The 27,237-nt window shown below is 43.9% G+C and overlaps 1 protein-coding gene across 1 annotated transcript in view; it reads right to left on the bottom strand.

Moving 5' to 3' along the window:
* CDH2 (cadherin 2) overlaps positions 1-27,237 on the bottom strand; it is a 419,239-nt gene that overhangs the window by 43,392 nt on the left and 348,610 nt on the right. Inside the window, exons 6-10 of the mRNA XM_069620955.1 lie at positions 23,788-23,932; positions 20,913-21,085; positions 6,909-7,046; positions 6,036-6,221; positions 1,076-1,329 (exon numbers count right to left, since the gene is read on the bottom strand). Coding sequence (XP_069477056.1) covers positions 1,076-1,329; positions 6,036-6,221; positions 6,909-7,046; positions 20,913-21,085; positions 23,788-23,932 — 896 coding nt within the window. The remainder of the gene's footprint in view (positions 1-1,075; positions 1,330-6,035; positions 6,222-6,908; positions 7,047-20,912; positions 21,086-23,787; positions 23,933-27,237) is intronic.

Raw genomic sequence — 27,237 nt, forward strand, 5'->3', positions numbered from 1 at the left:
TATCTTCCCCTGCCTATCTGTACCACTACCTCTAGACAGCGCTGGTAGGGCGCCTATCTAACAGTGGATAGAGTAAGAGAAATAGAAAAAGGCATCTCAATTTCTAGTTTCCCAGTTATTTGTATTCTGTATCTGGTTGTGCTTTCATCTCTAACTGCTTTAATGCTTGTTTGTTTATGAGTTGTTATACTATTGATAGGAGAGCCAAGAGAGGGATTTTTGTGTTTGTAACTATAAAAAGAGAGAGCAAAATGGAGGCAAATCTCAACCAGTACTTTGGCAATGGCTGCTTTATTGGCCATTACTGAAGGTGAATATGCCATTATTAAAAAGGTACTCTCAAAAGAGTGATTAAAAAAATTATACTATGATGACTCAGCCATAAAAGTTAGATCCAGTGATTTCTAAATCTCCCTCCTGCTACAATGAGGAATGCAGCGGGAAGCTTCCCGCTGTCTCCACCGGTTTCAGTGGGCTCCATAATTCGTGTCACCTTCTTCAGGACTGTCTTCTTGATAGGTTGCGAGTATTGTCTGCATGTGTAGAGTAGCCGTCTTACTGGTACTCTGATTCCATTTCCAACATACATATATATGGAATTATCTCACCTCGACTTGTTCCCTTGTCAATAGTACGACTACTCATAAACAAACAAGCATTAAAGCAGTTAGAGGTGAAAGCACAACCAGATACAGAACACAAATAACTGAGAAACTAGAAATTGAGATGCCCTTTTCTATTTTTCTTACTCTATCCACTGTTAGCTAGGCGTCCCACCAGCGCTGTCTATCGGTAGTGGTACAGATAGGCAGGGGAAGATATAACTTTCTCTGTCCCCCCCTTTATCTCTTCTTTACCAACAACTGCCGAGTAGTCTTAAAGTCATAATCAGGTCAAGTAGACATATTGTTCTCCTGCACAACCAACAGGTGGTAACTAGTTGCTTCGGCCTTTCTCACCCCTGAGAACATTCAGAACATTAAATCACTGAGGAGCACTATACATGCTCTTCATACATGTGGTATGCCCCCCCTTCTCCTTTCGCAATATAATGCAAAACAACAACAAAGTGTACCTTATTGTTTGCTGCATGTAGCGATCCGGGTCTTGCGCTGTGAAGGTTGTCAACAATGTCTTTGAGGGTAGTCCTTCCTCTTGGCGTATCACTTTAGGGTTTGGCACAAAGTAGGGACTCTCGTTTACATCAATGACTGTGATAGAGACAGAGGCTGTCGACTGTGGAGGGTGATGGATTCCCTTAGCTAAAGTCGCTTGATTTTCAGCAGCCACAGTGAGCAAAAACATCCGACTCGCCTCATAGTCAATAGGCTAGGGAAGGAGGGGAACAGCGATTTAGAGTGGATGGCCAGCAAAGAACACAGTACACGGTAATATAATAGCATTCTGACAATGACTGCAAGGCACCTGCTGACATAAACCCCAAACCTATGTGAACCTCAGAACTGGTGAGGGACCACTGTTGAAGTGGATACATACCCAAAAGCATATACTGTTCTATAAAACAAAGTACGGCACAAGGTTCAATGAATGAGCAAAATAATGCACAAATTAGCATGTGCGGTGTTCTTTACTAGGCAGACGTATTTATGTAGTTAAGATTCTTGCCTGTGTTTAGATCCTAGTTGTATGACAGACTCTGAGCAAGACGTTGATTGAGCAAGTGGATAATACAACCAATAAAAGCTCAAATGGGATCCCAAAGGGCCGAGCCCAATGAACACACTTGCACAGGGCAACATGCCACTACATGGCAATAAAACAGGTGACTTACTATTCCTGACTAGAAATGAAATCTTAAATTTAGTGAACAATTGGTGGGTGTTTAATAGTGTGTGCAAATGGCTTTGAGAGGTCGCTGTTATGAAAGATGTTTCTTTACAGCACCTTTCCCTCTATTTGTATGGACCCCAAAACCTTTTGCCTTAAATTTCTGAATTTGACCTGAATAGGGCCTTCAGCCTCAATGCACTGGCTTTTGCTCCCCTGTCATGGGGGAAACAGACATGTCCTTCAGGCTGTCAGTGCTGCAAAACATTGTTTCCCTTAGTCTTGTTACTTTGTTGCCACCTGAGTAACTTGTTATCACTTTTGGTAACTTATCATTGTACAAATGCATCTTACAATACAGTACAATGGGGTACACTTTTTGTTTTGCCCTAGACTAACAATGAGATGATTTATATATACTTTTGGGGTGCATAAGAAACATGCTGGTGGCAGCAGTTCATTGTTGCTATTATTTAGTATAATTTTATTTAGCCTTACCGCGTTTGGCTACCTTCTGTGGCTAGTGTCCAAACATGCAGGGGGTTGCTATGTATTTCGTCCTACTTCAGTGATTGTATATATGCATCATTTATTTAGTTTGTGTGATAATATTACATTCTAGTAGTCATTTTTCATAGTGGTATATGGACAGATGTAAATAGGTATTTTTTAAAACTGTGTCTAAGTGTGTTCCTTGACTTTTCACTGTGTGTACTCATTGAGGACCCATTACCTGGCTCACCCCTCAAGAGACAGCCTTGACCACTCGCCTAGCTACCTTGAACTCGTTTAGCAACAGCTCACAGAGTTATCCCTGTCAGTAAACTAGGTTGGCCGCCTATACATCTGTCCACCAGGCCAGAGTATAGAAATCCAGTCTCAACAGTCACCTTATGAAATGGAACAACCTATCGGACAGGCTTGGGATGGCGGGAAAACCAAAGACCCAGCCACACACATACACACACACACACACACCAACACTCTCAAGCATTAACATTGTTAGTTCTTTGCCTCCATTTTGCATTTGTGTTTCTACGACCAACTCATTACATGCCTTGTTTTTTTTCTTATTATTCCTCCAAATACTACACAATTAAGCCAATTTCTTGGGCAAGGTGTCAGCGCTGTAAGCCAACTGCGATGATGATTGGTGCAGTACAAAAGCTTTATAACTTAACAAAAGAAGCACACACATCCTCACTTTCTCTCTGTTTCGCCCCCCTTCTCTTTGCATTTGTGGAGTCTTTGGCTTCTTCAATGCTGCTCTACACTTTAACATAATGCCAACACTGCCTCCAGGCATTCGAGAACTGTAACTTCTCACATTTCTGAACAAGACACGCTTTAATGAATGGGGTGGTGCAGTTTGTTAACCATTTAATAAATGAACGTCTTTACACGCAGGATATGCCAGCTTGAAAGAGGAGCCTTTGCAATAACACAGCACAGGCAATTGTCACAGCTTCTCCCTTTAGGCTACTTTCTAAGCACTTGTTTTGAGATCAGATTTCTTCCAAGTTCTTTGCACAATTCTTAGCATTGTGCAGTGTGACTCAAGGGGTGTGGAAGCCTAATGCCAAAGGGTATTAGCAAATATGACTGTAATCACATAAAAAAGAGAGTAGGGCAAAGTAAGAACGAAAGCTAGCACCAAAACTGATGTGTGCACTTTCCAACGGAGTTACAAAATGATCTTGAGCCATTCCCATCCCACAGCAGCGCCCAACTCCTCAATGACGGCTCTATGCCTCCACTCTTTGGAAATGCCATGAATTTTCAGGGATGGACGTGGCATTGCAAGACCTCAGGGAGAGCGATTAAGGCCTAATACATTGAAGGTTCAGTGCGGTGCAAAGTGACTTTGCATTGCTAGCAAACACTTTCAACTGGGCCTTATTCACAGAGCGGTGAAAAGTGTATATTTTGAGAAGCAAAGTCACATTGCACTGCAAAAGTACTCTTTGCACTGCGCTAGATGGCCTAATTAAATAAAAAAGCAGTATGACTTAGGGCCTAATTCATGCAATGTTTAGGGCGGTGCAATGTGAATTTGCACTGCCAACAAATACTCCTGATTCACACAGCGGGGAAAGGTGTATTTTTGCAGTGCATTTAGCATGGTGCAAAGAGTACTTTTGCAGTGCAAAGTCACTTTACTCCGCTCTCTGAATAAGGCCTGGTGTAAAGTGTATTTTTGTAGTTCAAAGTCATTTTGTACCGCGCTAGACGGTCTGTGAATTAGGCCCTTGGTATTTTGGGTCACGCTGCAAGCGCAGCGCAGACTAAAAGTGTGCGCCGCACAGCTTGATCTTATTAAATAGTTACCCAGGTGACAGAAATGACCCATTCCCACCTGGGTGTGCTTCTCTGCACCAAGATATCTTTCAGGAATTTTAGCAAGTTTTTAAGAACCATCAGACTAGTGGGTTTGTGAAATATATATTGACGCGATTCGTAATTATTTAATGTTCCTAAATGTTCTCTTTATGCAAATCAAAGTACAACGGCTAAGTCATCAGAAGGCTGTGCCAATGGTGAGAGTGCCATAATAGTGTGGGGGTAAAGGCCCCCGTGCAGAGCTCAAGGTGGTATGCTTTTAACAAGCACACCACCACCACCAACACCATCACACACAGAAAGAAAAGGCAACTAATAATAAGTGGGGAAGGGGGCAACATGAGATGGTAGGGGGTGGGGCCATGAAGCATTTAACGAAGAGGATGCACTGTCTGCAGCGTGGAGCAGCTGCTTGACACTATATACCCCTCTCAAGAGCGCTGGCAGAGGCTAGCGTTCTCTCTAGCCATTCCTAAAAATTGACTCCTTTGGCAACTTTGCTTTTAAATGAACACAGGACTGGACAAAATGATATGCCAAAAAACTGATATTTTAAGATGTACTTCAACATATGAAATTAGCCTATACTGCCATTTGTGCATAATTAAAGAATGCCACCCAAACACCACAACAACACTACCGCTATAACCTTTGCACATAAAACAATTAAAAACTGAATTTAAACCGCAAATACAAGAAAAACGGACAATCTGAAATAACCAAAGTTGCCACACTTTTCTTTAGTTTTCAGAAGAAAAAGTAGATGGTTTTTGAGAGACAACAACATACTGAAACCTATTAACGTGCACAGTACTACTGGCTACTGAATTAGACGAGGTGACGAAGATTCCCATGTTCGACCATTCAAAGATTCAAAATACAAGATTGAACATGCAATGCACGAAACTGCAAACATGTTTACTTATTTGATCATATATTTTTCTAAACTATCTCTTATGCTATTGTTAGTTTATATGATTAAGGCTACACAGTCCTTTACCACTCTAGTGCAGCCAATCTGGGCATGTATTTTGAATGTGGCATGGTATTTTTTACTGGCAAAGGCAACAAAATTAAGTTCTTCTATTATAATACTGGCATGCACTGGTGCAGCCTACATGGACATGTATGGTCACAGTCAACATAAAAATGTTTTCCTATTGGCATATAATATGGGCAAAAGACATCCTAAAAATATTTCTGTGCGCTGCTGGTGACTTGCATCTATTGGATTTTTTTCTTGTACTACTATAGGAAACCAATTATAAACTGTGGCTTTATACCCAATTTCCACGGGTGTGCAGTAAAATCCACCATTTTAAACTATTTGTTTTAAAATGTTCTTGGGGTAAGAACCCCAAGCCCCTCTGTTTGGTTCATGCTTCCGCCCCATCCCCGTCACTCTGTTGTTCCGGCATATTCGAGCTAAACATTTACACCCCTGCAACTCACAGATTCACCAGCTGCCACTGCAAGGAGAGATGAATGACACTGCTAATAGGCAGAGCGCCAGCTGTGGAGTCTCTGCAGGCCTTAGGTCACCCATTTGAAGACCCAGCTAGACTGACTCACTCTCGCCTTTCATTATTTTCACGATGATAAAAAACAAGTTTTGACTGAGCTACAACCAGAGTGCACACACTGCAGCAAGGAAAGTGAATTAGATGGCGATCAGATTGTTCATTCTCTTATAAGACTATTAGCAATGCTGTGGTGAAAGGGAATTGCCATGGTTGGGGGCTTTGCACCTCACCCATCAAGCCTGAGAATGATCCCGCTAAGGATCACCCGAACCACACAAGAAAGGAGGCACCTCCTTCCAGAAGGCATGTCTTCACACCGAACTGGCCATGCTGTCCCAATGCACAAGACATGTGACGGGCAGCAGTCACGTAGCACCCACATACCTTCACAACCGTAACCAGGCCATCATTTGTGTTCGGATCAGTTACAACACGGAAGCGCCCCGTTGGGTCGCCACCAATTATCCTGTACACTGCATTCCAGGCTGGGGTGTGCGGTTGATCCTTATCACTTATAGTTAAATTTGCAACTGTAACATCCACTCGATTTTCTGGAACTTCCCCAAAGAACTAGAAGAAAGATAAAACATGATTACTGAAAGAGACATTTCAATAAGCGGGAAAAAAAAGAACAACAATCGCCTTTTCCCTAGAATGTAGATATTGTAGATTTATTTTTTTAAGCAGGGTGATCTTCCTCCCGGGTTACCATAGATACTGGATAACTTGCTCCATTGTGTGTGAATGTGACGCACATTTCTTCTGCAGGCACCCAATGTAGCCTATTTTCCCTGTAAATATGAGTACTGAGTGAAAAGTGTGAGGCAATTCTGAACACACCTCACAAACTTCTCATACAGTTTATCTTTGTCCAATTTCAAGCCAACAGTTGAGAGTAGTAGGTGTTTCATGCTGTTGAGCTTTATCATCAAGCGATGATCAAAATGATTTGTGATCCGCTTCTCTGGGGAAGCTGACATGCGCTTTATTAAGGGGAACAATTCTGACAGGCCTGCAGCATCGTGAAGCTCGGTGGAATTTTAAACTGAATCCGACCTGAAAGCGAGCAAGCAGCCAGCCCTTTGGTTGGGCTGCATCCCCTCAACTGTGCCAGGCGAGTCACATGCCCTGTAAGCCAATGACCCGGCGAATGTCGCCCAGCTTCTTTCGAATGGTGGCAGCAGGCGCACACCTTTCGTGCTATGACGACTGACACGAGAGATATGGGAGCACTAGCGACATGAACACAATACTTACGGTCATGGCAGTGAACTCAGGGGGGTTATCATTGATATCCGTTACTGAAATAACAGCCGTCGCAGTATTCGAGAGGCCATACGTCGGGTTTCCTTCCATGTCGGTGGCCTGAATTATTAGCGTGTACTGCTTCACTTTCTGAAAGAGAAGAGAGCAACAGCCGACAATTAGACAAAAGCCCTATTTCAGGCAAAAACGGTTTACTCCCAATATCCTTGTGAAAGGTGAGCGATTTGGTTGAGCTTGTAAACTGCGCGTTGTTGTGCCCGCCTCAGACTGACGGCATGTACCTAATCAAACGTGACAAGATGTGTGTGTGAGCTGACTGTGGGGGATATGATGCCAACGTGTTACTGAGGATCCAGTTTTAACCTTGTTCATACAAACACCCCGTCATTATGCATCACCATCAGAGCAATCATAAACATTCTGTAAAACCTTTTTAACTGCTTAAATGGAGAAGAAGTGGATGTCCACATTCTAAATTCACCTGCTATCATTGCACAAGTCCTGCCAAAGATCTGCGCTTAAAAAAGAAGATGCAGCAAAACGATCTTTCTAGATACCCATTTGCCAAAAATGGCACTCAACAAACGCAGCAAATAGATGTGGACCCTTGGCCTCTCTTGGGAACAGCGCCACCATGTGGGAAACAAATGTGCCATGGCTTCACGTAGCAAAAGCCCGGGGAGCATGTGCTTGCAAACAAAGTGTCTTCACCTTACTCCCATGCAACCAGCCACCTGCATGCTTTTCCCCCAGTTCCTCAACTACCAATCTGTGGGACATTTTAATCTGGGTTTAAGTTGTGGCAACGGAAAGTGGCGTAAAGACCAAGGGCCAGATTCACGGAGCGTTGTCCTGTGGGATTGCGTCATTATAAAACGCTTCTGTGCATCAGGCCGTAAGGGTGCAGCAGTTGATAGGCTGGGTGTTTAGGTCGGATCATGCATAGTAAACAGGCAGAACGTATTGAACAATATGGGAAGATGGCAGTAGGATCAGGCAAAGAGGTTTCGGAGCACCATCTCTCGAAACGGATGCTTATACATACTCCACGCTGCTCCAAGTCATAGAATAATCTTTATGAAGCAGTAGCAGTGAAGTGGCCCAGCCAGCATTAGTATTAAGAGCCCGGCTAGAGAACAAAAGATGGGTCTGGCTTAATTTGGAAAGTTGAGGAGGTACTTGTCATCTTAAATGTGCAATGAGCAAAATCCTAAGACCCCCCCCAAAGGGTATAACATAGAATATGTCCAAATGACCTTTTACCCATGTGCACGCTCCATTACCCACCCCCAAACAATAAAAGTGATAGGAGAGGCGGGGGTAGATAATGGGAAGGGGGACCTAAGAGAAACGCACAACAAACAGCCAAAGCTCGACTGAGCTGCAAAGTCCCTCAAAAGCGAGTAGGAATGTTCAGTTAACAGAGAGATGATGTGCACCCCAACCACATATCACACGAGAACAGCATAGAGTCATCCTCCTGGGACACCCCGACCTTCAAGGAATGCGTTAGTTGAATCAACTGGCATAGAAACAAATGATCAATCAGTGTGACACCCATCAGCTTTGCGGGATATGTCCCCGATCCATCCCCCACCTCCCCCGCCCCATGAATCAGATCCCTAGGTATCTGCAGTATGATCCTTCTTTTCTACATAGAGTAGGTGTAGATGCCTAGACACATTAACACCCTAACCCCTTTGTCAATATACACTTTTTTCATGGAAGCTGCTTTCAATTGAATGTCCCTCATATTTGGACCATGCACTTTAATGAAAACCATACCTCCTCCCCCAGCCTGTGCAGCGCTCCCCTCTAGCAGCAGTTCATACGTTCCGTCATTCACTACTCGGTTGTCCACGTCAAGAGCAATCTCGCTGAGACCGTTGCACGTAGTCTTTTAGCTCCTCACTTGTCACAGATCCTAGAATCCCTAGCACATACATGTTAGTCTCTAACTGTCTATTGTCAAAGACCTGGAAGCAGACCTCAACTTACCCAACACCTACCACAACAAAGCGACGTACAATGTTAACTTAACCTCCTCTTTCACTTCAATCACATTCTTCTCAGAAGCTTCCAGAACTGACCCTCTTAGAGGTAGGTTTCCAGTGGAGCACTCCACTGTCGTCACCCATGAGAGCAGCGCTCTTAACTCCACTTCCAGTACTCCCACCATGTCATCAATACTGTGTACTATTTTATGTAGACTCCCAAGAGTTCACCCACGTCTGTAGAACTGGCAAGCTTGATACAGACTTCAGCACCCTCCTGGAAAGACTTACATCGTTTAAAGAAATAAGCACTATTTTGGAAGGAGCCCTGTCTAGGCTTCTTGGGGGACATCGCCAAACTTGATCCTGAATAGGCAGTACATGGATGGAAGGGGACCCTTTACTCGCTGTCAGTCCACAATTATACGCTATGCTGTACCTTCCAGTGCAGTGCATGTTCTCTGCAGATCTGTCCTCAGAGGCAGGCTCATCCATCACAGCCCGAGGCACAGGAAGACCCCCAGTAAAGCACCGCCCGAGCATCAGTGAATCCCTTCCACCCGCCAAGAGGAGCTTATAGTCCAAGTTGCTGGATGAGACTGACTTGCTCGAAGTAGCCAAGGACTGCTAGAAGTACACCGCCATAGTTTGCCACTACTACACTATCTGCGTAAGGCTATCTACCAATGAGGGGTGTGTTGGAAATTGTACTTCATATGTTTACACATTCCTTTAGCCTCCAGGTGGTATTTTGTGCTGTTCTGAAATATCCCATGTTGTTACATTTGCGTTTTCATCATTCAAGATATGGGATTGAGAAGCGGGGAGCCCGGAGTAATAGTCCCAGTAGGTAAAAATAACTATGTACATTAGTGGAAGATGGTAACAGATTGCAGAAGAATTACGACAATGCATGGACTGATGGATTCAACGCTGCCAGTGAAACAGCTGATTCCTGGAGTTTGGGGTACTGTGGTTGCAAGTCTGTCCTTTGAGATGCTGGTGGTGGATTAGAAAGGCAGATGAGCAGTCAGTCAGTTGGGGAGTTCACCTGTTGGAGAGAGACAGCCAAGAAACTGCTAGTTGATGTGAGGAGCCTTTATTCCTCGAAAACGTACTGAAAATAGAATTCCAACTTCAATGATCTGAGTGCAAACCGCTTTCTCAAGGTATGGGCCTGGCCCGCAATTAAAAGGAGCACTCTCCTATGCACAGTGACTTTGCACGATTTACCAGCTCATCAGGTCAGTACGCCAGCCATCAATGCAATTCCAACGAAGAGCCATGTATAGCATGCATGTTACTGTTAAATGTCGACCTGTTGACAACAACCGTAGACTAATAAGAAATATGGGGGTAATACAGAGTGCAAAGTAAACACAGCACATGCTTACCTAGGATCTAGGTACTCTCGGGCAGAAACGCTGGTCGTAACCCGCATGGAGCAAATAGGAATTGCTCAGGGTATACAAGGCATCAAGCAATGGAAAGTAGCTAGATGGGTATATGCACAGGCACCAAGATTGCTTGGTGGTATAAACCAAAATGCAATGTACACCCTCGGTCAGCAACAAGCAAAAACAAAAAAAAAATAAATAAACAGATTTCAAATTTCACCAAAGGTTTGGTGACCAGATAACGCCATTGGTCTCCAGTGCAAAAATCCAATCTGTTGAATTGAGGTTTTAACCAAGACTGCAATCACACACACACACACACACACACACACACACACGCGCACACACGCACGCACGCACACACACACAGACACACACACCCCCCCCCATTAATGCCTCCCGTCCCACACTCACTAAAAGAATCATGGAATTCACCCCTCCTCAAGAAGCCTTCGCTTGACCCCTCCATCCCCACCAACTACCGGCCCATCACTACAGTTCCCTTCCACCTGAACATAATGGACCACTCCATCCTCTGCCACCACTTAACCGCCACTGCTTCCTTCTCTGTAAACGTCGCCAAATTGGTTGCATCCTTCCTAGCCAACCGCACATCACAAGTCGTTGCCGACAACCACTCCTCCACCCCCACAGCCATCACCTGTGGAGTGCCCCAAGGATCCTGCACGCCCCTCTCTCTCCAACATGTATTCAAAACCCCTCTTTGACCCCCCTGACTCGCTTAATATCAAATATACAAACTACGCCAAGGATACCCAGATCCTCCTCTCCCTCACTCGTGATCACTTCCTGAACTCCCGAAATATCAATGCCATTTATGAAACCATCCAAGGCTGGATGGCCTCCCACCGCTTGTGCCTCAACAAAGAGAAGACAGAGCTCCTTCTTGTTGGCAACCCCTCCCACCTCGCCAAGCACAGCACAGGCTACCAGTTGTTTATCATTGACAGTCACCCCATCCACATCTCAACATGTGTCAAGACGCTCGGGCTTCCACCTCAGCTTCCACCTTGATGCAACACTAACACTATCCCGGCATGTCAATGCCACTGACTCCTTTGCTGCTTAAGTGATCAAACTAATCTATGCGAGCCGACCCTTCCATTCAACTGATAACGGCCTAAACATTGCCATCGCAATCACTGGCGCAAAACTGGATCATTGTAACGTCCTCCTAGGAGGCACCTCAGAGCACTGCCTGAACGAATTCCAAACAATTCAGAACAATGCCCGAGAGCTGTGCTGGGGGTTAACAAAAACAATCACATCATGGGAGCAGCACATTGGCTACCTGTCTGTGAACTGATCAAATTTAAGATCCTTACCATCTCCCACTGCTGCCTTGACACCACCGCCCTGGGCTACCTGTCCGAGAGACTATCCAAACCAACCACGGCCAGGCACACTCGGCCTTCTTACGCCAACACGCCTATGTATTCCTAGACTGAAGCGGACCAAAGCCGGAGGCCTTGGGATCAGAGCCCTCCTACATGGTGTTCTGTAAGAAACTGAAAACCTTCCTATTTCTTTAGCAGAACACTTCCTGCTAAATTTCTGTAACATTCTAAGCTATTTCATTAGCAGCACACTGCTTGCTAACTGTCTCTAACATACTTAGATGCAACACGCGCCTAGACGCTTAAGGGTTAAGCGTGCTATACAAGTGTATATATAAATAAATAAACAGCCTCTTTCTATTTCTCTATCTTCAGGTCTGTGTATGACTAAATTCTGTCTCAGCCTAGCAGAGGACATCTTTTGAAGTGTGGGTTACAGATACGGAGAGTCCAGTCTCTCTGTACGGTTAATCTTGGGAGATAACGTTTATCTGTGCATGGCATCCAGCATCACTGCCTGAGAAAAGTTACAAAGTGGAGATACCGTTTCCAGGACTTTAATTAGCTGAGCACAATGATTATTGGGAGATTTAGGGGCCTGATTCACAGAAGTGTTTTATAGTGGAACAATCCCATTGAAAAACGAGCTGTGGATCAGGCCCTTAATGTATATGTGCATAGTTTCCAATATCAGAGCAGAACATTTTAGGAGCTAAGAGTTTTTAGCTCAGGCTATCCAGCTTTAAAACAGTAGGATGCTTGGAGGGGGCAGATTCCAGCTGCAGGTATATCTAGCTCGGCACGCTGCAGTGTAGAATATGCAGTATGTGTTTATCCTGTGCATGTCACATGACACTTGTCTGTGACAAAGACATCTGCGGAGAAAATGTGGTAATAGCCCTGGCCTGACAAAGACTGATCCCCACTGTTTGTCAAAGCGGTGGATCCAGACACCAGGCTCATGCATATTATTGACACAGAACTCAAAGCCAGAGGGAGAGGAGAAAGATGTAAACGGTTATCCGAATCTGCTCTGACTGATACAGAGACATTGTTCTGAGTGGGTGGGCACTGGTACTTTTAAAAGTGAATTAATAGTGAAGCAGTATAATGAGGCATGCATTTTCAGCGAGCTCTGAGAAGGCCTTAGTGGCGGGAAAGACACCAGCTGGAGAGAGGGTATTTTAGGTCCAATTTTTTTGAATGAGAGACGATTACGCTAGAATAACTGCTAACTGGGAAGAAGGTGCTGTGAACTATCAAGCGTGGCGAAAGACTTTCATGGAGGCTTTTGGAATCAGGATGGGCTATGTCAACGATATGGGGAAATCGACTGTTCCTGGCAAGTGATAAAAATGTGTTCTGGCCTCAGCGGGTGAACTAAGGTATCAGGTCAGTAGAGAAGCTTTGGCATGGCAAGGTAATACAGGACTTCAGATTCTTACGATACAAGTACAAGCTGGATTAAGCAGAGGAGAAACAGTATAGTATGCTGCGGGACTCACTGACTGCCACTATGGGAGAAGCGAGGTAACCTAACGCTGCATCGCCCGCGCTACTGAACACCCTCAGGAATGTGAAGGCGAATGCCAGAAAACATTATAACTTCCTTGACATGGTTAAGGAAGAGTGGGTGGGCAACAAGTGCGCACAGATGTGGGCTACAGAGTTGCAGAGGGATCTGGAAAGGGAGAATAGACAGGAGATTTGTGAATCAAACTTGTGTTTGAATTTAGATCAGGCCCTGGCTTAGATACAGCAAAGAACAATTTTTCACAAATTCTGGACCACAGACCGTATTTTCAGACATGAACTACAGGAGCTATCTGGTGTTTTCATCGAATTACTATCCATTGAATATTTATCCATCGAAATGTATTAATTGAATTGCTTTTCAATCAAAAAGCATATTCATTGAATGCATTTCGATGGATAATTTCGATGGATAATTAGGGTTAGATTTAGGGTTAGGGCTAGGGTTAGAGTTAGGGATGGTGTAGGGGTTAGGGTCGCATAGGGTTGGGTGGGTGCCCTTAGGGTTTAAGAGGGGTTGGGGGGAATCCACCCTAATAAACAATAAGCACTAAAACGTTATATGAAGCTGGCCAGTGCCAACATACTTTAAAGATTTCAGGACTGGACAGCTCCATGTAACGTTATAACGTGAAAAATAAATGGATCAAAATGCTATCTTTTACATTTAAAAGTATATATCCATTGAAACTTGTCCATTTCTATAATCGGTGGACACGTTTCTATGGATATGTACTTTTAATTCAAACGGTAGCATTTCAATGCATTTATTTTTAATGGATTTTCTTTGATGGATTTTATTTTCGATGCATCATTTTCGATGCAAAGACCATAAACCAATACAGGATAATAATTGCTAGTAGGGAGATGGTGTACATTTTTTGGAGTTGAATTCATGTCACACCTTTCTGGCATATCTTAGATAAGGGGTTGCCCCTGACCACAGGGGTGGTAACTCTCCTGTGATATGAGGAAATTGAAGAATTCTGTTGTGGGTCAGAGAGAGCTTTTGCTATGGGTTGAGGTGATTGATAAAAAGATAATCTGTTACAGTCTGGAAGATCTCAACACCTTCCAAGGTCATTAATAGTCACAAGTGAAGGTAATGCTCTACAGGAGGACATCAAGTAGTACAAGACGATATCGGGAGACAGTGGGAGAATGAGGGGGAGGTGACGCTGTTATACAAAGAACGGTGCTCCAGAGAGCCTGTTAAGGATTCAGGCCCCACAAGGTTTTAGGCAGGTATTCCTTACCACTCCTGTTGTGCCCCCAAACCCCACTTTCCCTTATTTGTCTTTGTTGTTAACCAGCACCCCCTGCCCTCGGCCTAATGTGTCTTGTGGAGTTGTGGATATTTCCCCTTTGAACGGATTGATTCAATATAGCGGGGTTATTTCGAATTGCTTGATATATGTACAAGAATCTGGTATAGTTGTCCTGCTCAGAAAACTTAATAAAAAAAAAATAGATAACAATATTGTGTAGATTGTTTAGCCCCGGTGATTTTGAATAAATCCTCCCTGCCCCCTACAAGCCTGGTCTGAATGGCTTTTTTCACAAATTGACCTTTTCACAATTGACCGAAATGGCATCTTCCATGACTGCATCATTAAGCTGGGAATTAGCAGATTCAGTTCTAGGTCTTCCAATAGTTCAGTGCATTGCATCTTGGCATATGGAGCTTCTGGGTACATCAGATCCAGCAGGATAGCATTCGGAATGTTGAGAAGTGCATATTCTAGTCTAAGTCTTCCACTAGCTACGCACATTCTATTTTGGAAGATGCTGTTTCTGGCTCAATATTATATGGCATAACATCATCAGGAACGGTGAAAAGTACACATTACCCGTCAAGTCTTCTAGTAGTACAACATAGCATGTTGCGAGACACCTTTTTGTTTTTTCATCTTGTGCATGCTAAATGACATTACTCATGAAGCTGCGATATCTCCTACATGTCTTTAGGTCCAAAATGATATTCCCTCAGTGGGGAGTACCGTGACTAACCGAGAATGGCGTCAGCTCCTCAGACCATTTCCCAAGCCCACCAATCCAGGATCCTACTGTTAGTGATGGGAGGTAGCTTAGGATCCGGACTAGGTGGGAAGTCAAAGTGCTCTCTCGTACAGGGAAGGTAGGCGAAGGCTACCAGACACATTTAAATGGCTGGCGACATCCTCCAGTGACTAACCATGCTAAAATGACAACTTCCTAAAAGGAGACATAAGGAGCCACCAAGGAAAATTGGAGCACCATCCCGGAGTCCATTTCTGTTGGGTATTTTTCATTAGATAACCGGGTTCTGGAGGAAATCTAAAGCCGTCCTCATCGAAACCTAAAAAGGAGAACTCACTAAGCACTGCTCAAATTAATTTGGCAGCTTGCTTCTTGCTCCCTGGTAATTTTGACTCACCGAGCCCGACATGTGTAAATACTGATGGGGATCTAACTACATGGCTGATAGGTTGTGTTACCTATGTTTCCCGGTTACATTCCAGCTGAGTCAGTACATGCATCAGGAAATAAGAGCGGGAGCCCAGATTTCCCCCGCTTGTGTCATCTTGGACAAGCCACGCCCATCTGTGGTTTCTTTTTGGTCGGCCACAGATGGATATCTCTCATGGTTTTTTACTTAAAACTCCTCCTTGCCTATGTATGTGTTATATTGGTCGCCAATTAAAATAAGTCTACGGGTACTTACGATGAATGCAATGTTCCAAAAAACAACAAAACTCAAACATGATATATAAACTAAGAATAAAAGACCCAACAATCTAGGAACCCATTTCGCAGACCGTCCAAAATTATTTTACGATAACAGTCCATTTTGTGGAGTTGTATGCGCATTTATGTCCAGCAATGTAACAACGCAGGACTTTTTAAAACACGTTGCCAAACATGTTTCAAAAAATGGTTTAGTATCAAGCTGTTCCATCTTTCCGTATCTAATTAGTGAGGGCCTGCTTCGTATTTCAGAGACCAATTTGTAAGTGTTTGGAGGACGTGTTTACCTCCACACATGCTGCTTAATTTTGAAATCAAAAAGAGGAGAAATTCAGCTGTTCCAACCACCAGTTGAGATAAGTGGTCAGTGTTGGCACGGTGGCTCAAGAGAACTCCAGAGTGCGCGCGGCTTTAATCTGTTTAAGGAACTCGGCGCGCGGTTGGATACATCATTTCATCGGCCACAGTTTGCTTAACGGGAGGCTGCGCAAGGATAACATCTTGGCTGCCGCTAATGGACGTCACTATGGGAACTGCAGCACCAAGCACGATTACAAAGCCAGTTGGCTAGCTGGGGGAACAATTGATGGATATTTTTTTTAACAACAACAAATTTAACTCTCAACATAAAGCGTCCCTTGCATAAAGAGAGCAGCTTGTTTCGTCCACAACGGGAGCGCCATGTTCGCTCTGTGTGGAGTTTCAGCCATTTATGTTGCCTCGTGTACCCCGGACGGACTGCAGGAACTATGGCGGGCTTTTATAAGCTAACAAAATGCTCTGACCGCCTGCTGCAAAAAGAGGCTTTATTTAGAAACGTGTTTGCACCAATTGAGTGTTTTTTGGAGAACATCATAGATGCAACAGGGGTCCGAATTCTCGAATGCCCAGAAAAGCACGACCACTTAGCTAATAATGCATTATTTAATAACTGTGGTTAATTAAATTCAAAGAAACGAGCGAGAAGCTTGGCAAGGATGACGTCTTTAGTAAATGAATGAACAATTAGCACCCTTCGTTTATACTATTGAATTCCAGGAAATAATGTCCTTCACACATTGTACATAAAAGGCATAATTAGCCCGCCTCCTACATGCTCTCCTGATGCCTGACATGGCACGTAGAGTGGGGTCAGCCGTGCAGCGTACACCAGCCAAAGATGAGCGCTTTCCAATAAAAAAAAAGAGTCTACAGGTCAGTGAGAACAACTCCAAGAATTTTAATTAGAAATTCTTTACAGTTAAGTCTAAAGGGAGGTTGGGGAGGGGGGAGAATGGTGCTCAACGATAAGTTCTGTTTGAATGGCATGCCTGCTCGGACCACCGGCGTCCCTGATGCTGCCCCTCCGAGGCGCCCCGCGGGAGACAGGAAAATTGCAGCAGCGCATATGTTTGCTAATTTGTAAGGAAGTCTTCATGTTGATAAATCAAGGATTGGTAATACCAATATATCTGCTTTGCAAATGTAGAGGTTAAGGCTTTTTTGTCCTGCTGAGGTTTTAAAAAATATCTTCCCCTCTACTTTCGTAAAGCCAGACCTATTGGTGTGGTCATTTCTTGTTATAATGGTGGCCGTGGTGGATCGGGAACATCGTAAAGGGCAAGGTACCAAAAAGCATGGAAACATACAAACTCTTAAAACCAATATTCAATAACTCTCTCCCAAGTTCAACAGTTTCATTTGCTTATACAAAATGGCCGCCATTATAACAGAGCTTGCACTATGGTGCACTTGTTGTGCATCAAGGAGGAGCTAACAGACTCCACGGCCCTTCTAAAATCAATCTTTAAGAGCTTTGCTCTTGAAGCATTCTCTCACCAGAACATAAGAGGGGTTTGAAAGCTGCCTTTCTTCCAGAAGGACCTCTTTGGGGCCAGAGACCGAAGGTGTGCAATGCAACCCTCTGCATGTAAACACAATAATGGCTGAGACTGCTTTCCCCGGACCAGAGCCTGCAGCTAGGGGAGGACACAGGGAAGAGGTACTGTACGCTCGGTTGGCAAGAGATCTGGGACATCGGGATTTGTCCATGTGTGGATTCTATGGACATTGTTTTAAACAATGCGCCAAATATTAAAAGTGCGTTACTTTTTAAGTACATATTGTGCTTTTCTGTTGATACGTGTGGGCAGTGGTTCTCATTTCAGGTCAGCCCACGTATGTGTGTGTACACACTGTGCTGCCCGAGATGTGCTCTTGCAGCTCTCATGACAACAGCACTAACACTAGGGGGCTCTCTGATGCCAGCTTGTGCTGGGGCAAGACATTTAAAAACGCTGTGAGGCGTAACATGCACCAGTTCTCCCTCCTGTATGTAACACACCGCTTCCTTGACTCCAATGATGATCTAACACACGTCAGAGCTGAAGTTAATCAGCTAGCTGGACTCCATGTTGTTTTGCCAAAGTAGATTACTCGCGGATAATTTACTTCAACACAAATCCATTTGCATGGTTTTCTTTGTTTAAAATGGGTTACCCATACCCTCCACTACAACCCCTACCTCCCACCACCTCAACCAAATCATATATATATATATATATATTTACTTCCCAATGAAATGATTTTTGTTGAAGTGAATTACCACAGAGGAACTGGCTTTGGCAAAACAACAGTATGCGGCTGCTGGATGTCGCACGTGGGACATAGCTTAGTTGGGAATGGTGCATGGGGGTTGTTACTGGAAAAGTGCATTATAGATTTAGGACACGATGTTTAGGTGAATGCACTGATTTATGTCTCCTTACAAGCAGTGCCGGATTATCCATTAGGTACCGGCCTATGAGCCCCACTCCTGTTAGGGGCCCCGGGAAGGCAGAGGCCTTGGTGCGCTGCGCAATGCCCTGCGACGCGTTAGCATTCATGTAATTCGTGAGGGGGGCACTGGAATTTCGACTGCCTCGGGGCCTCCCCAGGGTTTAATCCGGCACTGCTTACAAGTGGTCTTTATCTGTTCCTAATATGCAACCCATGACGTCTAAGGACAAAAATGGCTGCGGTGCCGAGCAACCCCTTTTGTCTTCACTCGGTCCCCACGTATACCCACACCAAAAGATTAGAAAATAAAGGTGTTCATTCTAGAATCTCGCTGGCTCCATTGACAGAAACTGGGCCGCCAGGTAGTGTCCACTGCTGTCCCTGCATTCACCAGTACCAACAGTGGAGAAAGTGGAAAGCTTAAGAGGGTGGTGGCAGACAGTGGTGTTGCTCGGTCTGGAAAAGATCTGGGGCAACGCTAATTCTGGGAGTGTCGGGACTGGGGGCTAGCTAGCCTTTTTGGTAGTAACCCCTCAGCTTCTACCCGGGGCTACAACCAAAAGACCTGGGGCTATAGCCCCCTCAGCCCCCCCACCACCCAGCAGTGCCTCTGGTGGCAGAGAAGGCCAGGTCACATGCTAAGCGATCCGTTTCCACAGTACTGCCATGTAAAATTAGGAAACTCCTCCTGTGAGAGAGGGGTCTTTACAGAGGGCGTGTTGGGTTATGCATGCATTGCATGTGTCGCGCACATCAAAGATCATGGGAAACGATTCTGGAAGGTTGCAGCCTTTACCTTTGCTTTAGTGATATGCGCATTCATTCTTGCACAGAATGTTGTCCTCTTTCTACAGCAGCGACGTGCAGGAGCCCACAGCTCAGGAGGAGACGGGTTGTGATACAGATCCACTCATTCTTGCTAATGTGCAAGAGCTTGGTGAGCATTTCAATAAACGAGGGCCGTTTTTTTTTAACAGGAATACGCTGCCAGTTATGCCAGCACAGCATGCTATATCATTGATTGTACATGCGTGTTTCTAACGTATACAGGAAGCTCTTCGAACCCGACCCATGACTACAGCAGGAGTCTCCTTCAGGAAGTAACTGGGCCATGCGTCCAGGCTAAACAGCTGAATGAAGGCGACCATGCACAGTTTGGTCACACGCAGAGCAAGCCCAAATATTGCGTAAGCTGTGCAGATTTGTGGCCACATGTTTTGGCAATTTATTTTTTATTTTATTTACACTGTAACGTGTTTTAGCCAAATAAAAGACTTTACACATGAAATGAATAAGTAAAAATAAATATAATATATTTTGGCAATGTAAATCGGGCACTTATGCAGGGTCTGGGGCACAGTGCATTGAGATGTATTCACAACTCATACACACATTCAAACATGTGTCAAACCTAATGCATTAGTGACTTCCATTTTGTCAAACAAGTTCTGGAATGTTTGTAGGCGATTGGCCCTAGGGTAGGCACTGTGCCACGGCAACAGGCACGAGATCCTACGTAAGTTCATCTCTTAATACCTCTATAAGTAACCCATCTTCCCCAAACAGACTGCAACTCAAAAAGTTTGCATGTTCCGATGTCTGCTTGCAAACCTAAGTTTGGAAATCCAACTATACATAATACATGATGAAGCCATCCCAGGAAGGGAAATGCACACGTCACAGCTTCCTGGGCGCACACCATATTGTTCTGCCCCTCCACAAAAGGCCTGGGACCTTTGTGAATACATCATGTGGGTTAAGGGCCTGCTTGTTCCTGTGGGACTCGGGCAGGCATCTGGTTCCCGCTCAGGCGAGTTCCACCTGTATTGTGGGTTGCTAGGTAATAGGCTGCGGGAGTATCATTTACAGGGAGGACACCTCGTCTCTGAAAGGTCAGCCGCGAGTCCACTTCCGCACGCCATGCATCACACACACACTGACATACAATGCCTTGCATTCAGGCGCCGCCTGGGTCAGGCCTCAACCATGCGCACTGGAGGGGCGCGCATCCATGTCTGTCGCCATTGCTCTGTTGCGCGCCAGCCGCCAGATCATGCTAAGTAATACAAGTACTGTATTTTATTTTAAATGAACGTTACTGCGAACATTTACTCATACATAAATATCTGTTTTTTTTGTTATTGCAAGAAGGCATTCCCCCTAGCAATTCACCCCTCGCGGGCCTTAAACTAACGTGTTGTTGGCGCTGTGCCGAGGAAGGCGCCTCACCTCTCTGTCTAGCCCCGCAGCTAGCGTAATGATATCCCCGGTCTCGTTGTTGATGGTAAACATGTTGGGAGAGGGAGTGCTGGGATTCTGGGACTTGATCTTGTATCTCAACATGCCATTTGGTTGTTTGGGGTCGTCAGCGTCGATTGAAGTCACCGTCATCACATAGGTCCCTGAAACCAGAGGAAATAATCCTGTCAGTAGCATGTCAACAGTTAACTCACATTACCCAGGGGGTTACTTAAAACACTCACTTCCTTTAACAAACACTTCCCATCTACAGCAATCTTACGAGCCCCTGGGCTCACAACACGGCGAGTTCAGGTTAATCAATGTTCCTGGGCAGGAGAGCGGAGTGTCTTATTTTCTTCTGACTCAGAAAACAGAGAACATGTCCGGATGAAGGCCCCCCACTAGCAGCAACACTAATTCCATACAGTGTTTTTTCAAGCACGCAGATGACTTTTCAGAAGAGTCTGACAAGCACTTTCAGTATTATGGTGCTTCAGAAATGAAAACACTTCTTGCAAGAAGACAGGGTGGCTCGAGGATTGGCAGGCAGGAAATGCTGCTGGCCAATGCAGCTTAAACTCGCTGCTACATCGTTGCCAACTTGATCCAATCCAATCTGTAGGTGCTTATCCAGTCCTGTTTTATTTCCTTGCATTCTGGGACTTGTAGTTCTGATTTTCACATTTTAAAGTTCATTTACAGATTAGAATGGGTCATGTTGGCAGCTATGCAGCTACTCGGGAGGATGCAGCAACACAGTGAGGACCACACTTGCCAATTTGCATTATTATTGAGAACTATTGCATAATTCTTCGGAAAGGATGCCGGTTTCAAGCCTGGGCAAGGTGCTGCTGTGCAGCACTTTAAGGTGCCCGCATGTCCTTCTTTATGTATCATTTTTTATTAATGTTCAAAAGGGCATACAATTCGGAGACATTGATTCCTACATGGAATTATTTACAATAAATGCAGATTGAATTGTATTGTGCGAGCTGCCAAGTCAGTACCTCGGGTATCTGATCGCCAAAGCAGAAGGGGCAAGAACAAACTTGGCTGTGACGTTGGGTAAAAGGCCTGTATATAAGGTAGACATGCAAAAAGACAAATAGTTGAGAAAGACAGCAACAAAAACAAGCATTGGCAATGCCAACAGTTTGGGATTTTGTGTAGGCATGGGAAAAGCACTTGCCATGCACTACCCTAGTGGTATTAACTGCCCATTGATGATAGCAGGTGAAAAAAGGTGCAAGTATCTGGGCATCTAATAGCAGATCCTGGCACATGCCTAATAATTATACATAACCCAAAACTTTTGGCTTTGACAATGCTTGTTTTTAACAGGACTTCAGTGAAGAGAATAGGACTTGCGTTTTATGGAACTCTCTACCCATTCATCTTCGTTCTATTGCTGCACATTTCCTGTTTAGAAAAGCTCCGAAAACCTTTCTTTTCAATCCGTACTTGTTTGTTACTCTTATGTTTTTGCTTCCTCGTAGGTTTGCCATGGTCCATCTTTTTGTTAAAAGTATTACCTTTAGTACCAGGGTACCTTCGGGACACAGTAGAGCTATATACGTTCTAAGTTCTCGCAACAAGGACATTCAAGGTGTTTATAAATCAAGTACCTGAAGGCAGACCTGGTTAAGACATTTTTATTACACCAGTAGCATGTTCACAGCTCCAATTAAGTCATCAACCCTCAGAAGACTGCTTTGAAAACACCCTGGCAGGCACTTTGAGTGAAAAGTTAGATGGTAAAGCTTGATTAAAGCGAGTTTAAACAGTTCCCATGAGGACGTGTTTTTGGCGGGGATGGGCAGGAACTGCGAAGGAATACCCATTGGGATTAGCATGGCCATGGACAGTTAATAGATGGGCAAATAACCAAACACCGCCTACAACCTTTGTGTAACCCCTTAGCTGCCATTTCACCCTAGCTAATGCAATAATTTCGGCTTATAAGTGGTGCAAGCACCATCTACTAGCCCAAACTAAACATACAGGCAACCATCTCATATTTAAATGTATACCATGCTTCTTGAGACTTTACCTGCAGATCACTCCTAGCAAGCACTCTTTTCTCAAAATTAGAGAGCGTCAGCATGCTCCCAGTCCAGTCTTACAGGCATAGTATTTGCTTTCACTTCCTAGCTCAGAGAAATTCCCTTTTTGCTGTCAACAGTTCCCTGGCAAACCAACTTTGGTGACCAGTGTCCCCGTTTGTCATCATGTCCAGGGTATTGAGATTGGCCGTGCCAGGGAAATAGGGGCCAGCTTTTTCTGACAAATATGAAGTTATTCTGAGGAATTAAGTACTCTTTTGATAACTTCAGTGTGTCCACTTCTGATTGTGTTGTTGTGAAGTCAGAGTGTGTGTACCAGACCAGTACAAGGGAGTGCGTAGGCCTTCCAGAGGCACATAGTTCATTTGAACTTTTGTGTAGTGCTTTTATGCAATTATGGCTTTGTTTAACCACCCTTTGTGGGAAAATAGCCTATGTTATGTTGAAAAGCATTTATACTGCGCTGAAGAAGTTATGCACACCATTGTTTGCTTGCTACAGTAGACATTCTGTGTTACAATCACTGTCAGCTAACCATGCAGTCAAACAATTCTCTTAAAATGTTCTTTGTGTCCGATCAGCCACTTTTGCAATTTCCCATAGCAGCACGTTAAGATAGTACAGACAACTAAATCAACGAACAGCTGGGCTGGTAGAACAGGATGATGCCACATTTTCAACATCTGCTCATAAATCATCCTGGGACAATATGCATTCCAAATGTGGCTTCATTCAACATGCAGGCAATCTCTCCTACATAAAGAAGAGGGCGTCTATGTACTTGTGTGAGAAGGTTTTACCTGGCTTCGATCCTTCGGGCACAGTCCCATTCCACAGCTGATGCAGGAACTCGGGTCGGTTGTCATTCATATCGATGACATTGATGACAATGTCAATGGGGTTCTCCACCTGGTTTCCATTTACATCCACAGCATGTGCCCTCAGCTGCAAAACCAAGGAAGAACCATAAAAATGCGCTGAACAACAGATCTGCACACCTGGAACTTTAGGCTTGTGTTCCACATCAAACCATTTCCATTAGAAATACTACATTTGTACATGGTTACTCACTATTTATCCATCGATATGTTTTGGACTACAACTCCCATGATGACTTCACCAATGAATATTCTGGATAGGGATCATGGGAGTTCAAGTGCAAAACACCTGCAGCACCACATGATGAGTAGCCATGATATAAGTGAACGGAAGCACATTTGAATTATTTTGTCACTTTCCTTTTTTCTGATATACTGTCTAGCTATTTGTTATCATTGTGGCCAAAATACTTGTTTATATGCACTCTCCAACTAATGAACAGGTAAGTAACATGCTTATTTGGCAGTGTGTGTCTGTTATAAACTCACATTTTATGGGCAAAGTACCAAGGGGAAGTGGATTTATGGCTGGTCCCAAAGACACAAAACAGCCATCTGCGTGGAGAATTTGAAGAGACAGAGTCGAAAAGGGAGAGAATGAGAGGGAGAGAGAGGGGGTGGAGGAACCAACCCATTCTGGAAATATTGCAATTGTAACAAAACAAACAAAAAATAGAAAGTATACTAACTGAACTTCACTTTACGGTGATGTGTGCATCACACTAAAGTGAAAAATACAAAATAGATGAAATCCATAAAGGGATATAGGGCCTCATTACACGGATGGCGGAGAACCATGGCGCTATTAGCGCCATGGTTCATGCCGGTAAAATACCGGCACCGCCTTGGCGGAAAGGGGAATTACTGCCCCATTCCAAGGTTGGCGGGGTGGTAATTCCCCCTTCCACCATTGCCCTTCCCCATTCCCATTTTTGCCCCATAGGGCATAATGGGAATGGGGAAGGCTCTAATTACGGTACCGCAAATTGCGTTACCGTAATTAGCTCCCTGGGTCCCTTTGCGGGTTGGTTTTTAACACCTGCAAAAAGCAGGCGTTAAATCCCCCAACCCGCAAAGGGACCTCGTAGTAAGGCGGTAAGGATTTACCGGTACCGGTATTTTACCGGTACCGGTAAATCCTTACCGCCATCCGTGTAATGAGGCCCATAGTCTTGCAGTACTGATCGTAATATGAACTGGTCAGTTTTCTAAAAAAAAGTAACAAAAGGATAAGGTAAGCAAAATAGAAGGCTTTACTTGCCTCCAAAAAGTCAGTCTAGGAGTCAAAACAAAGCAAAAAGAAAGGGTGTGCAATAGAAATTTATGGGAGAAAAGCAGCACAAAGAAAATCTTTCCTATCGATCAAATTAACCGAAAATTAACAATATGAGGGCATATGCAGGAGGGGCATTGTGGGAACATGCACACATATGTGGGGATTAATCAAAGGTCCCAACAAACATAACTGAAAGGCCCACTGGAAAAAAAAGACCTGGCAGTCTTAAAAAAACTTCCACACTGAAGCGTGTGTTTCTGTCAGTAACACAAGAAAGAGTTCTGACAAACTGAAAAGGCTACGTGAATGGCCGAGCATTGGAAATCAAAAGGCATATCTTTCATTACAAACGGAAAGGTAGAACTGAAAAGCAGCCTTTATTTCGCATTTGCAACAGAAAATCAAAGGCCCCTTTTACATAAAAAGCAGAGTTTTCAAACACTGAAACTAAAATGGCTTTACATGTGTGTTTTGCAGTTTTTAAATCAAGACATGAGACACATTTTCCCCAGCTAAAATAAAGATATCAGGAAAACGACTTGGTGTGTGTTGACAAGATACAATGTATTAAAATAGATAATATTCTTCACAGGCAAAATATTGGCAACAATTGAAAAAGGCTATTTTTTTTCCATAGGTCTGAGACAGGCCCTGTTGCTTGTTGTTGGGCAAATTTCAAGGCCTGCCTTATCTGGAAGGGAAATCTTTAAGTATTTATGACAGGGCCAGACCAACACAGACCCAGCCCTGGATGGGGAAAAATACCAAGAAATATAAGGTTTTGAGATGAAAATTGTGGTCAACTTCAGATAACGGGACAAAGTGCCAGATGTCAGCATGGCCATAGGGCAAAGGTGAACTGTCTGATGCATGATAAGGATCTCCTCAGCCCACCAACTTTTAAACAAAGAGGCTAATGGCTTTTACCCCACCCTTAAAAAAAAAACATTCAGTGCAGAAGGCTCTGGTCAGATGCTTGCCAAGAAATGAAACTGGCCTGGAGAAATGAGAATTAAGATTTGCATACGTGTGACAATCTCACATTCATTTAAATGGACTATCGTAACTAGTGATTTTCTCACCAACAATAGGTCACAATGCGTCCATTCATAGGTCATTTGAAAGCTAGTAACACGCTGTTCCTTCTGATGTAAATTTTTATCCACATATGATTTTTTGAAATCATGTTATAACCTGAATGCTGTTTCTGGCTGCCACAAACATTTCCTGAATTTAAGAATTGGCGAGCTGGTCGGAGGGTAAAATTAGGTATCTGGAGAGTAAATTGCATGCTCATAACTATTATACTTTTTGTATAAAAGGCAAAAAATTGCCATGCGCCTGTGCAACATGGTGTGTACACAGTGTTCTTTTATCAAATCCCTATGATTAGCTGAAGCATATATATATATATATATATATATATATATATATATATATATATATATATATATATATATATATATATATATATATATATATATATATATATCACAGCATTTATTACTAAATTACAAACTTTTGCCATGTAGGTACTTTTTGTTGGTAAAACTGGACATTAAAACAATGGGAGTTGCAATATTTCTGTTTTAGGTTCCTGAACCAGTCCTTAGAGAGGGGCTGGACTTGGGGGTTGGAGAGAAATGTGAATGTCCAATCCTGGTTGTGAGATCATAAGTTAGCAGCACCTCATGGTCATTTTCCATGGGAGGTGCTTAGAGAATAAAAAGGTCTTGCACTAACGAGAGCTGCCAAACATCACCAAAGGAGATCTGCTGAAATTGCACTTGAGTGGAAATATTGGAAGAGGGCTGGAGCTGGGGAGACTAGAAAACAGAGGCTCTGAGGCTTTCCATGAACAATAGAGGGAGGATTGCTGTGGAATTCCACTGACTGAATGACGTGCTGGCCATAATCCTGTTTTCCCCTAAGAGCAAAGCTCTGCTCAGTCTCCATGAGTGCAGAGACTGGAGATTTCCAAAAGTAAGTAGATTGTCCAAACAAATGTCGGCGTGGGGATCTATTTAATTAACCAATTCCCTTTCATAGTGGGTTCTCTTCCATTAGTAGGTGGGGGGTAATAATCTGTAGACGCT

Source organism: Ambystoma mexicanum, chromosome 5q, assembly GCF_040938575.1.
Source record: "Ambystoma mexicanum isolate Mex_15411 chromosome 5q, UKY_AmexF1_1, whole genome shotgun sequence".
NCBI classification, from domain to species: Eukaryota; Metazoa; Chordata; class Amphibia; order Caudata; family Ambystomatidae; genus Ambystoma; species Ambystoma mexicanum.